Source organism: Pleurodeles waltl, chromosome 11, assembly GCF_031143425.1.
Source record: "Pleurodeles waltl isolate 20211129_DDA chromosome 11, aPleWal1.hap1.20221129, whole genome shotgun sequence".
In the NCBI taxonomy this organism is placed as follows: Eukaryota; Metazoa; Chordata; class Amphibia; order Caudata; family Salamandridae; genus Pleurodeles; species Pleurodeles waltl.
The window spans coordinates 753,249,776-753,267,014 of record NC_090450.1 but is presented as its reverse complement, the minus strand read 5'-3'; the positions used below and the strand labels follow the sequence as shown (position 1 = coordinate 753,267,014).

Here is a 17,239-nt window from a genome sequence, read left to right as displayed (position 1 = left end):
CTACATCACTGAAGACCACACTCTGACTGACACGCATGGCAGCCCTGTCATAGTGCCCCTAGTCAAAGTATTTTGTTCAAACTATAGTATTATGGCTCTGTGGACATTAGGCTTAAAGTCAGTTAGGTTGGGCTTGTGGGTATCTAGTAACAATGCAGAAGCTGCTTCGACTTCAGTAGCTCACAATGATTTTCAGTCATCAGAAGTAGCTCTCGCTACAGAAAAGGTTGGAGAACCCTGCTTTACACAATCAGATGATAGCACCCTCTAGAACACTTCCAAGAGAGGCTGAATCCCTCAGATATTCTAGCACAAGTGTAACAAAACAATCATAAGATAATAAAGGGGAGCCTCCCATGGGAGGAAGGGTGGGTCGTATGTGAATCTATTAAAAGATACCAATACCGGAGTAACTAATTTTCTCCTCCAGTATTGGACTTTTCATAGATTCACATGCTTGAATCAGAATTGTTGGCAGTAAACAGTAATTAACAACAATAGCATGATAACACAGCGGAAAGTGGGAAGATAGTATCAGAGGCTCACCTTGCTGGAACAGATGTCGCAACACTGTTTAGCCCACAGCCGCATTAGCCTTGTCAGTTGCATCCAGGAAGTAGTGTCTGGTTAAGGTGTACCTACTGGACCATGTTGCTGCACAGCAGATATGTTGGATGGACACACCGGCAAACAGACCTGTAGAGGCTGAAATAGCTCTGGTGGAATGAGCCCTGACTTTACTTTGAAATGGTCTTCCCACTTGTCTGTAACAAAACTGGATGGTGGATGCAATCTATCTAGCGATGGTCTGTTTAGAAACTGGGAAACCTTTTCTGAAGTCTCCGTAGGCCACAAAGAATTGATCCATGTTGGGTATTTGATGGGTTTTGTGAAAGTAGAATTTGAGACATCTTTTGTTGCTAAGGAATGTAATGACTTCTCTGCACCTGTTTGAGGATTTGGAAAGATTGTCCATAGTAACACTGGTCCATTCAAGTGTATATCCGAGGGACTTTCGGTATAAACTTAGGATTGGCCCTAAGTATTACGCTGTCTGACCTGAACTGAAGGAAAGATTCTTTAATGCTGAATGCTTGAATGTCGCTCTGTCTTTTAGCTGACATAAGTGCTACTAGAAACACTATCTTCCAGGTGAGATATTTTAATTCTGCTTTGTGAATGGGCTCAAAGGTGGGTTTCAGGAGCTGTCCTAGCACAACATTGAGGAGCCATGATGGAGGAGGTCTCCTCACTGGAGGAAATGTCATGAACAGGCCCTTGAGGAATTGATTTATAATTCTGCTAGACCATAAACAAGGTATGTTACTAAATCGCTTAAATGTGGAAATTGCTGCCAGATGAACTCTGATAGAGGAATGGGTTAATCCTGATTGCGCCAAATGGAGTAGATACGGAATAAATTTCTCCTGTGGTGATGTGAAAGGGTGAACCTTGGATCCTACACACCAGTTGCAAAAATGCTTCCACTTGAGTTTGCATGTTCTGTTAGTGGTCTCTGTCCTTGCCTTCACGAGGATTTCCCTGCAGTTGCAAGGAATATTTAGCATGGAAAACACATTGAATTCAGTAACAAGGCCGACAACTGTAGTGATGTCAGGATGGGATGACAGACCTGGGCCATTGTCAGCAGTGTTGGTATCTGAGGTAAATGTGAGGTTGTTCAGACAGGAGCAGGAGCTCTGTGAACCAAAACTGCCTGGGCCATCTAAGAGAAATTAGGAGAATCCAGCAAGCCCCTCAACTCAGCTTCTTGAGAAACCTTGGGATCAGGGAAAAGCATAAGCATAGATTCCTGACCATCTAATCGAAAATGCATTTCTCCATGATCCCTCCTGTGGATGCCGACTTGCCAAGTATCAGCATTTCCGGTTCTCTCTTGTTGCAAACAGGTCTAAGCTTGGTTTCCCCCACAGATTGAACAGGTTGTTCAGAATGTGCTGGTTGAGCTCTCATTCGTGGCAAGTGGTGTTGGTCCTACTTAACGAGTCTGCATGGATACTCCTGGAACATGTTCTGCTATGAGCGTTATCAGGTGTTGAAGAGACCCGTTCCAGATTTCCGGTGCTTGATGAGGTAGCGCTGGAGATTGACTGCCTCCCTGCTTGTTGATATAAAACATGCTGGTAGTACTGTCTGTGCAAATGAGTAACAATGAGTGTGCTATCGTGGCGAGGAAAGATTTTAATGCCAAGGTAATGGCTTTTAGTTCAAACATGGATTGTTAGGTCTTGGAGGTGAGCACCCCAACCTTCCAGGTATGCATCCGTTATGATGACATATTCCAGAATTTGAGACAGAAATGGCAGACCCTTGGAGGGATTGGATGTTTGTGTCCACCAAAGCAAGGCTTGGATCATTTTTGGTGTTATTTGAATGACGACGTTGAACGATCCTTGGGCTTGCAGCCATTGCTTGTCCAGTTCCTCTTGAAGTGGCCGCACCTGGAGATGCTAATTCGAAATGAGGGGGATGCAAGAGGAAAGTACTCCGAGGAGAGGTTTGTATATCCGGACCAAAATGGACTTTTTTGGTGGACAGTTTTCTTGCCGAATTTCTATCTGTCCTGTGAGGCAAAAGCTTTGTTCTGAACTGTGTCTAGGAACGCTCCCAAAAATGTCAAAGTTGTTGTTGGACTCAGATGAGATTTCTGGTTGTTGACTGTGAGACCTAGTCTGTTGAATAATGATAGGCAGGTTGCTGTGTCCTCTGCTGCTTGCCGTTGTGTGGGTGCCTTTATCAGCCAATCGTCCAAGTATGGAAAGACTTGAACTCCACCCTGTCTGAGATAGGTAGCCACTGGAACTAACACCTTAGTGAACGTGTGTGGCGCTGATTTCAGTACAAAGGGAAGTACCCTGAACCAGTAGTGGCTGCTGGCTACCTTGAACCACAGAAATTTGCAGTGCTTTGGGTGGATTGGGACATGGAGGTATTCAATTTGGAGATTGAGGGCCGTCATGTGATCCCCTTGGTTGAGAAGGGGAAGTACATCCTGAAGCGTCACCATAAAAGATTGTTTCTTTAGAAATTTGTTTAATTTCTGGAGGTCTAATATAGGATGTCAAATCTCCTGACTTGTTCTGGATTAGGAAGAAGAAAGAGTAAAAACCTGATTCCTCTCTGTGGTTTTGGAACCATTTCTATTGCCCCTTTCTTTAGCATGATTGATATTTGTATCAGGAGTTGTTTTAGGTGAGAAGGAGTTGCCCCTTTTAGTAGGATGTTTGGTGGCATTTTGATGAACTCCAGGGTGTCTCCCAGGGTAATAACATCGAGCACCGACTTGTCATAAATTATACAGACCATTGGTGGAGATTGTAGGAGGCTGGCCTGGTTTGTAGTGGGTACCTTGGGTACTTACACCTTCTACCAGGTCTAGTGATCCCTTACTAGTGAAATGTAGTAATGTTCTAGCAGCTTAGGCTGATAGAGGTAGCTATAGCAGAGCAGCTTAGGCTGAACTAGAAGACATGCAAAGCTCATGCAATACCACTTGTAGTTACACAGTACTTACACACAAGTAAAGACAATACTCAGTGTTACCAAAAGTATTTATTTGGGGAACACAGTACCAAAAATATCTTAGAGACAATACTCCTTCTGGAGGTAAGTATTATACACAATACACTAGACACCAAAATTAGGCAAGTAAATACTCATAGAACAATGCAAACATTAGGAGATCCTACAGAATGCAAAGGGAGAAAATAGGTCTAGGGCCAACACAAACCATATACTAAAAAAGTGGAATGCGAATCACAAATTCCCCCCTAGACAAGTGTAGTGTGTGCAGAATCGCTGGGAGAGTAAGAAAAACAGTAAAGGTAAGTAAATTACCCCACCCCAGAGCCCAGACAAGCAGGAGTAAAGTACTGAAAGTTTCCTTAGGACACACTACACCTCGTTTTTGGGATTGTGCAGCAGCCAACCAAGTCTGCAAAGAACAACTGCTGGATTATTGGACCTGAAGACCTGCAAAGAAAGGGGACCAAGTCCAGAAGTCGAAAGGAGTTCCAGGAAGGACAGGAGCCCCTGTCAACCCAGATGAGAGTGCAAAAGTAGAGTCCCCTGTTAGTCTAAGACTGCAGAAATGCACCCTAGGAAGATGCCAGCGGGTTCCTGTGTGAAGCAAAAGATGGCCCACGGCGTTGCAGACAAGATTTCGTGTTGGAAGGCGCCAACAAGCCTGGGCTACAACAAAAGTGCGTTTTGCATCAAAATGGCGCTGGATGGACCCAGGAGGGACCTGGGGGCCTCAACTCTGTGTGCGGAGGGAGAGGGGGCTCCCAGCACTTCAGAGAGCCCTCAGGATGCAAGCCAGCACCCAGGGATTGGAAGGATCTGGGTTTAAAGGAGGTGCAAAACGCAGTTGATGCAGCACAACAAAAGAAGGTCCCACGCCGCAGGAGAACAACTCAACGAGATGAGCGTTGCTGGATGAAGTGCTGTGGACCTGGGCCAGGCTGTGAACAAGGGAATTTTGCAAAGAGTGTCCAGAGGCCTCAGGAGGCGAAGAAGACGCAGCACACAGGGATACCATCACTCTCGGGGAAGGCAAGGTCTTACCTCCTCCAAATTGCTTCAGCAGGACCTCAGGACAGTCTATGTCGATGATGTCCACCCTCTGCGTCCTTAGGAGCACGCTCGTCACTTTGAGAGGAGTCCCAGGGTACCGGTCGTCATCTTGGAAGGTGCCTGCTTGGAGCAAGGGAATGACTCCATCACTCCACGGGAGATTTCTTTGGTCCTTCTGGTGCAGGATGAAGACAGGGAGTCCCCAGAGTATGCACACTGTGGAAACTGTTGCAGTTGCTGACTTGGAGCTGAGGTTGCTGAAGAAAAGTGTCTCCTGTGGACACTTTGTTGCAGTTACAGCGTTTCTTGGAGCAGGCTGCAGTTGATCCGCGGTAAGAAGAGTCTGAAGTTGTTGCAGAGGATTCCTGAACGAAACTTGCAAGCAGAATCTGAAGAGAACCCACAGGAGAGACCCTAAATAGCCCAGAGAGGGGGACTGGCTACCTTATCAGATATGGACCTATCAGGAGGGGTCTCTGACGTCACCTGCTGGCACTGGCCACTTAGAGCCCTCCAGAGTACCCCCACACCTTGCAAAGCAAGATTGCTGAAGTCTGGGGCACACTGGAGGAGCTCTGGGCACCACCCCTGGGGTGGTGATTGACAGGGGAGTGGTCACTTTCCTTTCCTTTGTCCAGTTTCCCGCCAGAGCAGGGGAGAAGGGGTCACTGATCTGGTGTATACTGGTTTAGGCAAGGAGGGCACCATCTATGCCTTTCAAAGCATTTCCATAGGCTGGGGGAGGCTACCGCTCCCCAGCCTGTAACACATTTCCAAAGGGAGAAGGTGTAACCTCCTACTCTCAGAGGAAATGCTTTGTTCTGCCTTCCTGGGACTGGGCTGCCCAGACCCCAGGAGGGCAGAACCCTGTCTGTGAGGTGGCAGCAGCTGTAGCTGCAGTGCAAGCCTCAGAGAGCTGGTTTGGCAGTACTGGGGATCCATGGTGGAGCCCCCAGGTTGCATGAAATTGGCTCCCCAATACCAGATTTGGAATGGGGTGACAATTCCATGATCTTAGACATGTTACATGGCCATATTCGAAGTTACCATTGTGAAGCTACATATAGGTATTGACCTATATGTAGTGCACGCGTGTAATGGCGTCCCCGCACTCACAAAGTCTGGTGAAATGGCCCTGAACTATGTGGGGGCACCTTTGCTAGTGCAAGGGTGCCCTCACACTTAGTAACTTTGCACCTAACCTTCAGCAAGTGAAGGTTAGACATATAGGTGACTTATAAGTTACTTAAGTGCAGTGAACATGGCTGTGAAATAGTGTGTGCACTATTTCACGCAGGCTGCAATGGCAGTCCTGTGTAAGGGTTTGTCTAAGCTCCCGATGGGTGGCAAAAGAATTGCTGCAGCCCATATAGATCTCCTGGATCCCCAATGCCCTGGGTACCTAGGAACCATATACTAGGGACTTATAAGGGGGGTCCAGTATGCCGATTGAAATTGGTAAATGAAGTCACTGGCCTACAGTGACAAATTTAAAAGTAGACAGAGCATAAGCACTGAGGTTCTGGTTAGCAGAGCCTCAGTGACACAGTTAGGCGCCTCAGTGACACAGTTAGGCACTACACAGGCATACACATTAGGCCACAAACTATGAGCACTAGGGTCCTGGCTAGCAGGATCCCAGTGAGACAGGCAAAACACACTGACACACACTGACACACACTCACAAACAGGCCAAAAGTGGGGATAAAAATCATAAAAGAAAGAGGCTACTTTCTCACAGAGATAATGACGACCCCCAAGTTGTGTTAGTGAGCAGCCTGCACCATGCAGAGGTCACAACTTTCTGTCAGAGTCCCTGCCTCTGGAAGGACGTTTTCCCTAGGATGAGTGTTTACATGCCACGGCTTGTGGTTGTTTCTAATATTGCTGTTGCTGTGAGTAGGGTGGACGGTACTGAGATTTAACAGACTGGCACTGCTGCCTGTAGGGTTGGTAATCTCCTCTGAGGGAGAAAGCTCCTCTGCCCCTGGCTCTCCAAAAGGGCTGTTTTCTAAATTGGAGAGTTCTCAAAGACTTGGCTCTATCACTGTCAGCCTTGATGGACTGGAGCACTTCCATCCACATGTTCGCCAAACATCGATTCACCGTCACAAGGCATGTCCAATATTTTACTCTGGATTTCCGGATGAAAAGAGGTGGATTTTAGCCATCCTGGTCTGCAGAGCACAGCTGCCCCACAAGCTGCCTAAATCCTGTAGGTGAGACATTGATGGTGCATTCTATGATCTCTGCCAATTATCTTTCCCCCTCTTGCAGAATTTTATGGGTTTCCAGTTTGACTTCTTCTAGTAATAGGTCAATGTATAGGGAAATATCTGACCATATTTGGCGGTGATAGCGAACTACTACTGCAAGAGAGTTTGCCGCTCTGTCGTGGCTGTCATGGGAGAAATAGCTTTCCGATGTTGTCGAGCCCACGACCATCCCTGGCCGGAGGAGAGGAAAGTGGAGTGAACAGATTTTTAGAGTGGCGCTGTGCCGCTTGCGATACAACTGAGTCCGGTTTGGGTTGGCCAATCAAACATGTTGGAGAATCATCAGGGGCTTCGTAATTTTTGCCAGTCTAGGTATGGCTCCTGTGACTGTAGCCAGATTTCTCATAGGTTTGAGGCCTTCCTCCCAAATAAAATCAATGACTGGAATAACAAGAACCGATTTTCTGGTGGGCCCCTTAATCTCAAAGAAAACAATCTGATGGTTTAGGGAGAAGTGAAATTTGAAACTTTTTTATAGCATGTTCCATCAGGTTATGGAAGCCGCCGATGTCCTCGGGTGGGGAATTCACTGGTGATGGTGCTGGAGGAGATGGGTGGGGTTAAGACAGTCATCCCACTCGGTGGGAACTGATGTATTGTTTCTGATTTACCCCTCCTCTCATTCGATGTCTGTGGTTGGCACATTGTCAGCTGGGGGTTCAGCAAGTTTAGCAGCGAACGCTGGTAGCGGAGTTGCGGATGTGGTGAAAAGTTGCTATGACCGAGGAAGTGGTCCGTGAGCTTAAGGAGATAGCACTGGTCTTGGTGTCTAAGGAGTTGGAGTCGTGGTTGTAGATTACGGAAATCAATGGCAGTAGTCTTGGAGCATATTTTGCAGATTGCTCACCAGTGACTTAGGCATCTGAACAGACTGCTCTTGTTGCTCGTGGTGGAGATGTGAATATTCCTATTGGTAATGTTCAGAGTGCTCCCTATCAGGATATTAGTGCTTTTCATAGTATTGCTCGTCGTCATCTTCCTCTTCCTCTTCCAGGCAATTTACATGAAGCTCGGAAGAGCTATGGGCTGGTCCAAAAGGGCCCTTGTTATCAGATTCAACATCATCCAAGAGATGCACCGGTGGGAAGGGCAGCACTTTGCTTGGTGATGTGTGGGATGGCAGAATTGTCTCAGAGGCAGACTTCTGCCTTATATGGATAAATGATAGTGAAAGAAATGCTGTTTTTGATGATATTTTAGTTACCGTTGACGGTTCTCTTGTTGACAGTTCCGTCGTCATCAGTTCTACCATCGCAGAGAGGGTAGTCAGCGGTGATGTTGTCCTTGGTAGTACCTTTGTCGGCGCCTCATCGAGATTTCTCGCTGTTATGATTGTCGACGACGATAACAGAGATGAACTAATAATCATGAGTGATGAAACTGTGGTGAACGTAATTGGTGCAGTTGTCCTAGTCACTGCCAACACTGTCGTCGACATGATGGTCATCAATGACGTCGTCATAAACGAAAATGCAGATTTGGAAATCTCTGTTGATTTGGATGTGAATGGTAAAGTCTTTGAGGCTGTTTATGAAGAGGCTTATTTAAGGGAAGGTGTAGTAGGGTCTGAATGAACCATTTTTGAGGCAATTGTTTCCAATTTTGAAGTAGGAGGACACTGGTGTGGTATTGTGCGGTTTCTCCAAGGCCTTAGAAGGTGAACCTGAAGATTCTTTCAGTAGACCTTTCCCATTTTCGAGATGGCACAGTCTTTGAAGACTCATCACTGTAGTCTTCAGATGAAGGACACTCAGATTTTTATTTTTGGAGCCAAATTAACAGTCTACCTTGCTTATCCATCCATGTTTTCTGAGAAAAGGTACAACAAATCTTGCAATCACTCACCTTATGTTCTGGATGAAGGCAGTATGTGTATTCCTTATGTGGGACCCCAGAGTACGGTCTATTTTTGCCACGTGTCATAGGAGCTGAACAATCCTTTTTTAGTTGGTTGAGACATGCCTGTTTCTGTCAGAATATCTGTAGATATGGTTTAAAGTAATGTTCTGAAGAAAATTCTTCTTAAGTAATGACAGAAAAGCATCAAATTTAGCAGAGCTCACGGAAGACCCCATCACACGATGTGCAGTAGAACATCTGAGGAATTCAGCCTCTCTTGGGAGTGTTCTAGAGGGTGCTATTATCTGACTGGCTAAAGTTCGTAGTTTGGTCCGTATTTAAGAAGGACACAGATAGGCTATAAAGCCAATGGTTCATTACCATTAGGGTCTAGTCTAATGATGTACATTTCTTTACTATTTTACTGTGGAACTTCCACTTCGACGATGGGGAATGATTCAAGCATGTGACTATGAAAGATCCAATACTGGAGAAATAGAATGCTGCTTGTTAAAAAAAAAGAAAAAGAAAAACAACAACAACAAAAAAACAGAATGTGTACACATCACAGCCCAAACACTGCTCATGAGTGCAGTCAATACAGTACAAAGGAATCTAAAAATGTGACGGGTGGAATGTCTGAGTTAAGCTCAGCCACGGGTAATTAATCAGGCTGCATCCTTGTGCATCGTTTTTTAAGCCCACTATGCTGACTCAGACGGGACCCAGCCATTTGCAAGACAGCTTTGGGCCTGCTCCAATAGGAACAGACAAGACCAAACTACCAGCTAGGTCTCCTCTGAATGGGAAAACAAGCGACCCCAGATTAGTTTCTTCCTCATCAGCAGGATGCAGCTTGGTTTCAGTGGTTTAGTGAGCAGAGGACCCATCTCTGGGTACACTCGTCAGTTTTAGGGCATCACAAGGAGGAATACAGAAAAATTACGTAGAGAATGCTTTAATTAATCTCAGCCACTGGTAATTACTCAGGGCCACATTCCGGTCAATCTCAGTCTAGAGTGGTACAGTGGCCAAAAATCTATGGGCTGGAATGTTATCCGTAGCGAATGCCAGTGATTTATACTATTTAAAGGCATTTTGCACACCACCTTTTGAGTGTTTGGCAATCCAGTAAGGGCACAAGAAGTACTGTATGGTAAGCATGAGAAGATGGGTCAAAGATGGGTAGGTAGTAAAATGTTTTTAGGGTTGTTTTTTGTTGTTAGTCCATCATGATTAATTATCAAGTACAGACTATAACAAAATCAAAAAAAGTTTTTGCTGTTGTTAATACCGGGTGCTCTGCAGAGGAATATTATGCAGTGCTGCAGATCATGATTAAGGTGCTACGGAAAAAGTGCATGATGGTACCATGACTCCACTAACATATGGTACTGCAATTGAGGACCGAGATGCATTGTGGTGTCTCTGGGGTGAAGCAGAGGAGGCAAGGCAGATCTGTCACTTTATGTCTGTGTTATTTTGGTTTGTGATGTGTTCCACTATTTTTGCAGTCACAAAGCCTGTGACTTACAAGTTGACAGGCTTTGAAAAACACAGCTCGCACTGCCAAAAGTCACATTGTGGGTTGGAAATATCTTACTGTCTAGCGAAGAGCACTTGGCAGGTCGTACTAAAGTATTAGCGATCGCTACGAATATTTACAATGCATAGTTGTACATAAAAGTGCTACACAGTTGGTGCTGCAAAACTTGGACGGTAGTTAACAGGATCAATTCCAAAGGCGTAATGATTAATGTAGGGTGCAAGTACTTATTACGAAACAGTTGTGGGCCAATCATTTCAAGTGGAGTTATAGCCTTACACTCAGAATGTACAACAGGTTAGAATACACTCTTGATGTTATCATTGCACCCTAGAATAATCTCCTCTGAGGAAAGGCCCCTGGGGCACGATGGGATCCCGAGGGGTCTTTTAAAACACAATAATGGAGTTGTGGACTACCTTGCTGGTATAGGTTTTAAAATCCTGCGTACTGAGGTGATTCCACTTCTGAACTAAATCAGGCAATGTGTTCATCTGTAGCAAAGAAGACAGTGAAACAGAAAACATCCCATCTCATCGAATGATTCCACTGTCAAAGTAGTGGACAAAATGTAATGGGCCGAATCCTAGCGTGGGCTGCTTCGAAATGGCATTTTAGCCAAACGTGTGTACAGCTTTAGATACAGTGCTTTTAGATACTGTGAAACAACGTCCTAATCTTCATCTGATATGTTGTAAATATATAGTTACTTTTTGGGGTTCTTTCCAGCTTACTCTGACGTACATTAGCCAGCATTTGATTGAATAAGTCAAAGTTTGGTCAATTTTAAGCACTGCGAATTTAAAGAGATAATTACTGAATTCCCGATTTGTCCCCATTGTAATTTAATAGCTAATGTCAGATTTGGGCCATGTGTGAATGTAATGATGGCTCTGACTTGTCAAGGGGTGTTCCCCAATGTTGTGTGTTGGCCCCTCTTTTACTTGTGCTTTACGCTAATGAACTGCAAAGTCACTTGAGGCAAGACAGACAAGGTACTTATACGTTGGGCTCTAAGTGTATCCCTGTGATTTTACATGTGGTTGATGCCTTTTTTAAAGAATCGTACTGTGTTGACATTAAAGAATCTGACCTTTTCGGGATTCTATCACAAACAGAAACGGATGGTTAGTGCAAAGTGGAGTGGTAAAATACGGAAACAATGTAGAATAAGAATTTGCTTCCTATAAAGGGAAACATTTCATGCCTTACCTTCCAGCAAATCTGAAGCTGACCCCAAGCAGTACTCCATGACCAACTGTGAGAGATCAGATAAAGTATGGTGTTAGCACACAGACTTCAAAAGTCCAATAGCCAAGCAAATATACTACAAAGAAGCTCTCCGGAACCAACTGAAATTCTTATTTCAATTTTTACGTTTATAAAAAACAAAACACAATAACGATTTGTGTACCAAATGAAAAAAGAAAAAAAAATGGGGCAAGCTGAGAATGAGATTAAAATGATGCGTGAGAAAGACAGTGACACATGAGATAAAAGCAGCTGAAGACAAAGAAATGAATATATAACACAGAGATAGTCTGGGGGAAAATGATGAGGACAAAAAAATGCCAAAATGTATTACGCAAAAAAAAGAAAGAGAATATGAGACACAGAAGCTGTGCTTTACAAAGCTTCAAAATCGTGAGAAAAGAGAAAAACCGATTAAGTTAAAGACATGTAACAAAAAGAAGGTTTGAATGAAAAGAACTACTCAATTAAAAAAAAAAAAAAAAAAACTCTTCCAGAAGGATAAGAACTTCAACACAAAGCAACTTATCACTAACAAAACCAATTTAGAGCAATGTAACTGAACCTAAATGGCAATGGGTTATCAAGGCCAAAACTACCAAGATTCACCTTCTTTGCTGCTTTCAGGTAAACTGTGTTACAGTAATACCACAATACATATCAAAATAAGCTCAATTACGAACTCAATTTAATTAAATTACATGTCATTGTAAGTCTTTCTAAGACATCTACTGCTATTCTAAATAGCTGTTAAAACACATAAAAATAATTAAATACTTCAATTAGTATATATCAATAGCTATTCTTCTGATCGGTACCACCAAAGGGCCCTGATAAGCAAAAACTATTTTAATAGTTTATCTCTTTTGGGTACCAGTCACAACCATACTGAGAACAGTCTCATCAAAAAGCAGCCCTGCATGCCTTTTAAAGTTAAGTTGCTAAATCGAGGAAACGTGTTAGGCAACCAAAAGTTCTGTTACTCAGACTATGATGCTAGAACTTAATAAGTACAAAAACCTTGGGCAAATACTCTTCTGTTTTGACACAACTGTCCATAGCTTTCCTCCAATAGATGGTGGACCATGAGCTTTCCAAGACTGAGTAGTTAGCTCTTCTGACGATAAGAATCCCCAAACTAACCAGTTTGCAATATCCTTTACTACCTCACAGATTTTACAAAGTTCCTAATATAGCAAAACGGGGGAGAATGGTCAACAGGTCTTCATATAACCATTGATAGAGCTGAGAGTATATTGGACCAGTATTGTCTTATGACTAGTCGTTTCAAAACAATATCAAAGAAATCAATATCTAATTAATCATACTGAAAAATGTGGGTGATAGAAGGCTACCAGCTCTCTATAGGTTTGAGTTTTAAAAGTCACAGCGATGCTGGAATAACCAATTCTGACACGGCAATCTCAGCATCCCTCAGATCGTTCTCATCTAGGGGTCTGACCCAAGATACCCATTTCTCTTATAGGGTCTGGACCAAATTAGGGGCATTTATGATTAAAGATTGATATATAAGTGAGAGGTCACCTGAGGGACTTTGGCTTCCTGAAGGCAGTATTCAGGGGTTTCGGTGAAATGACCACGCATGACTAAGCTGTAGGCACTTCTAGAATTGTATTTTATGAAGATCAATATTTCGATTAGAGGTGCCATTCTGCAAATACATCCAAACTGGTAATTTGCCACTGACCCAGTCATAGAGGAGCTTCCAGTCTGCGGTTTTGGCCCCACTGTACCCACCACAGGCCACACCTCCAACTTAATATAACTGCTTTGGTTACATCAAGGAACAATTGTGGAAGTGGGGCTTCATACATTAGCCTTAAAACATTTCCTTGCCTGATGAGGGAAATCTCAGGGTAAAATATAGCGTATCCATATAGCCAGTCATTTAACACTAGGATATGAGAGGCACAGTAAAAGAGTTGAAGGTCGGGGATAGCCATACCTGTCTCATATGTAGACTGGGTGCACTTATCAAATTGAATTTGTCAGGATCAATCCCCCCCCCCCTACATCCTCTCCTCCTCTCCCCCCCCCCCCCCTCCAAAAAAAGGAGCATATTTTGGCTCACAGTTTCTCAGACAAGATCTTAGGAATTACCTGGGGGAAATATTGTGTTAAGTATAGGAATCCTGGCAGGACTAATATTTTAAAAAGGAAAACTGTCCCAAGCAGGTTAAGCAGAAGCTTGACTCAGCTGTACTGATCTGCAGGCGTACCTGTGAGCAGTAGAGAGAGAGTTAAGCGGAGTCCGCAAATGCTAAGTGCAGACCGCAAAGCAACAGATTCTGCACTTCCTTTGATGGGGATTGAAAGCTATTTTGACCAGTTTTCTTGGATACTAGATGGCTCGTTATCAAACTCCAATATTTGAAGTAGCCAGGGTCCTGTTTAACGAGGGTGACTTACGAAGAGGAACACATTGTCAGCATAGAGGGAGCATATTGGAATCCCAATACCTGTGCATTGCATCTGAACCATGTAGCAAGTGGCTCCATTGCCAATGTGATAAGCAACCATTCACCTTTACTTGGAGTCGAGGGTGGATATAGAGGACTCTTACTAGAGAAAGAAAATTGGGTCCAAAACCCATCCTTGCTGGCACTATAAAAAGATGGGCCCAATCTAGGGAATAAAATGCTTTTTCAAAGCCCGCTCCCACTGTGTGGAAGCCTAGGCTAGCACGACAAATCCTACAGATACACTGGGACATACTGCAGTGAGGATGAAGCCACATTGGTCCGGGGTAATCAGAGAAGTGAACACTCATTGTAGACTTGTGGCTAGGTCCTTCATTTCTGTATTACTTAGGGATATCGGGCGATAGGAGTTACAGCTTTCTGGTGGAAGTCCAGGCTCTTGGATGACTACTATTGTTGCACAGTGTAGTTCAATTGGGAAGTGACCTGGTTTACACTTTCTTTCTAAATTCTCAGGAGATGAGGAGATAGAAGTGATTTATATTTCCTACAGTATCCAATTGGAAATTAATCTGGACCAGGGGTCGTGTCTGACTGTAAATCACCAATGGCCTCCTCGATTTCTTCTATTGTGATATCTTGCTCAAGATCCTTTGTATCTAGGGCAGACAGACACTAGTTGAAGGTCATCTACAATGGGGTTGTCCTTATCCCACTTTGACCCACCCCCCTCGACCCAGCACCCTCTAAAGTCTAATATGCTAGAAAGACCTTGGATGCAGTGTCTTGGGGTACCAGCCAACACACCAGCTTCCTGAACTTGTCATCTATTTAATAGACTCTTCTATTTGGAACCATTCACTGTGTTCTAACTCTGTCTAAATAATGTCATAGGAAGGCTTTATCAGAATGCAGCTGACATTTAATCATTTTGCCCCAGATAGCAAAGTTTACTCGCTCTAATTCAAGAATTTTATATTCAAGTTTGGAGGCAATACGATTCTGCTCTTGTTCCTTCCTTTGCAAGTATGCTGTTGCAAGTATGCTTTCGAGCTACCATGGTGCTTTTCCTGCTGCCTAGGACTCCACTGAACCTTTATTAAATTAAGAATAACTTTTCAATTCCTGGGCAAGATTTATCGAGCAGTGTATATCAGCCAATCGCTCAGTCATCACCTCGGGCGCACTCCCACCAGCAGGGGATACAGAATTGTAAAATTATTGGGGAGTGATAGGGTACCCTCAAGGAAGGATACTTACTTTCTTCTTACCTGGGACATCTGCTGCACGTAAATTGAGGTAGTCTTTTCCTTACACAGAGCTATGAGCTGCCAAGATATTAGGGTACTCTCGCCCATGAGTTGCCAGATCCAACACAAATTGCGTAATCCTATAGAGTTCTCCTAATATGCCAATATTACTTTGCTCTCATGGTTTGTCAGCTTTAAGCTTGCCCCATCAGTATCTGGTTTCATAACTGCACAGGCCCCCACCCATCCCAAATGTTCATATTGCCTTGTTGCAAGTTATGCAGTAGAATGCTGAGTTACCCTAACGTGGGAGGGACTGGTGAAGGGACAGGGGGAAGTGACTGATGTATCAAGATTGCCGTGCCCATCGATCCTTTACTGTACCATGCATGGATTCCTCTATCATAACAGAGGCTACCTAAGAAAGGACATTGTGAACTCAGGGGGAGAACCAACGGGAAGTGGTGTTCAGCAAATCTGAGGACTGTACCCCTCTTGATAAGGCCATCAAGACTACTGATGTTCCATGACATCACTCCAAACAAGGTCAAGTAGGCCATTTTGAGACTGCCACAAGGCTGACTCTCCTCTGAGGCTCCAAGGCCAGTCACGGGTACTAATCTTCAGGAGGTCTCCAACTGCACAAGTATTGCGCATGAACATCAAGTATGAGAGCACTGTGAACGAGGGTTTGATAGAACAACAACCTGTCCTAGTAGAGCAGTGACACCCAGCTTTACTCATTCTACTCCATACTTCTACCCCACAAGCATCTATTCCACTTGTTGTGCCTAATGTGCTAAGACTGGCTACTAATGCAAAACAGAACAGTCCGCTCCCATCATTCCCCCATTAAACCAGTTTGTTAGGATAAGGTGCTGATGGACACTTATGTTTTTAAGCCTGTCTACTAGACTTGATCACGTTCAAAGCTGTAACTTGTTATGCTTGCCATCCTAGATATTGCTTCATCCATCCATAGACCCCCTAGGGTCATACTTAGGGACTAGTTCTTCTAAGTACATCCCTGGCATAAAATTCCTCCCGATATGTTTTCCTAAAATAGGGCAAAATAGTTTTGGAATCTACATTTCCTCCCAGTATGTTTTCCTAAAATAGGGCAAAATAGTGCTGGAATTTGAATATTTTAATCTTAGGAAATAATACAAGTCATTTTTTTTTATAAAATCAGCAAGCATCACTGTCTAACTTCGTAGTTCAAGTCTGGATGATGTTTAGGCTTGACATTCTTAAAGTAAATAACATGTGACTAGCAATGTACTCTCTGACACTCAGATTTGTAGTCACTGGTCCACTGTATACTGCAACAGAGTACATTTATCTGGATGGTAATTTACTTGTGAATGATTTCAAAGGATGAAGGTCCCCTAAATCGTTTGTTAAATATTTTCATCTATTTGTGTCAGACTCGATCTTTGCTGCTCCTGCAGCCACGCTGAGCCCTACTTGTTACTGATTCCATGATCACAACACCGAAATAGCCAAGATTCTGCACATACATTAGCACAGAACATTCTAACTATACTGATTAGTGCAGTTTACTTAATCTGGTTAAGTACACCTAGTGCATTTGACTAGTCAAAGAGTCATGTCTGATCTAAAGCCCACCCACCTGCCACAAAGATATTCAGTAGTATGGCTAACATCCACAAAGAGGTAATTCAATTGCGTGTTCACTTCAGCCTATCTTAAGTAAAACTGGATGATCCACTGTGTAGAAGGCAGTAAAGTAGCACACAGGTTCTAAGTTCTTGAGTTTTTCTGGTCACCATCCTTAGACAATGGTAGCATACGGGTGCTAGGGGCGTTTCCATGTCCCTTGTGGCCTAAAACCAGACTTGAAAACTATGTGGATGCTGTATGTAGTCTTTCATGTGGCTGCTGTAGCCTTTTAAGTATTTATGAAGATGCAAGTTAACACATTTTTCCATATAATTTGCTGACAGAACATTTCTGGCTATGACATGTAATGCGTGATTTGAGTGGGAAAGGAATGGTTCCACGGTAAGTAGTGAGGTT

At 43.7% G+C, this 17,239-nt stretch overlaps 1 protein-coding gene across 4 annotated transcripts in view; it reads right to left on the bottom strand.

Annotated features, from left to right (window-relative positions):
• TAOK3 (TAO kinase 3) overlaps positions 1-17,239 on the bottom strand; it is a 1,041,334-nt gene that overhangs the window by 689,346 nt on the left and 334,749 nt on the right. For all 4 annotated transcript variants that reach the window (XM_069214478.1, XM_069214480.1, XM_069214479.1 and 1 more), the window contains one exon: positions 11,470-11,515. In XM_069214478.1, coding sequence (XP_069070579.1) covers positions 11,470-11,515 — 46 coding nt within the window. The remainder of the gene's footprint in view (positions 1-11,469; positions 11,516-17,239) is intronic.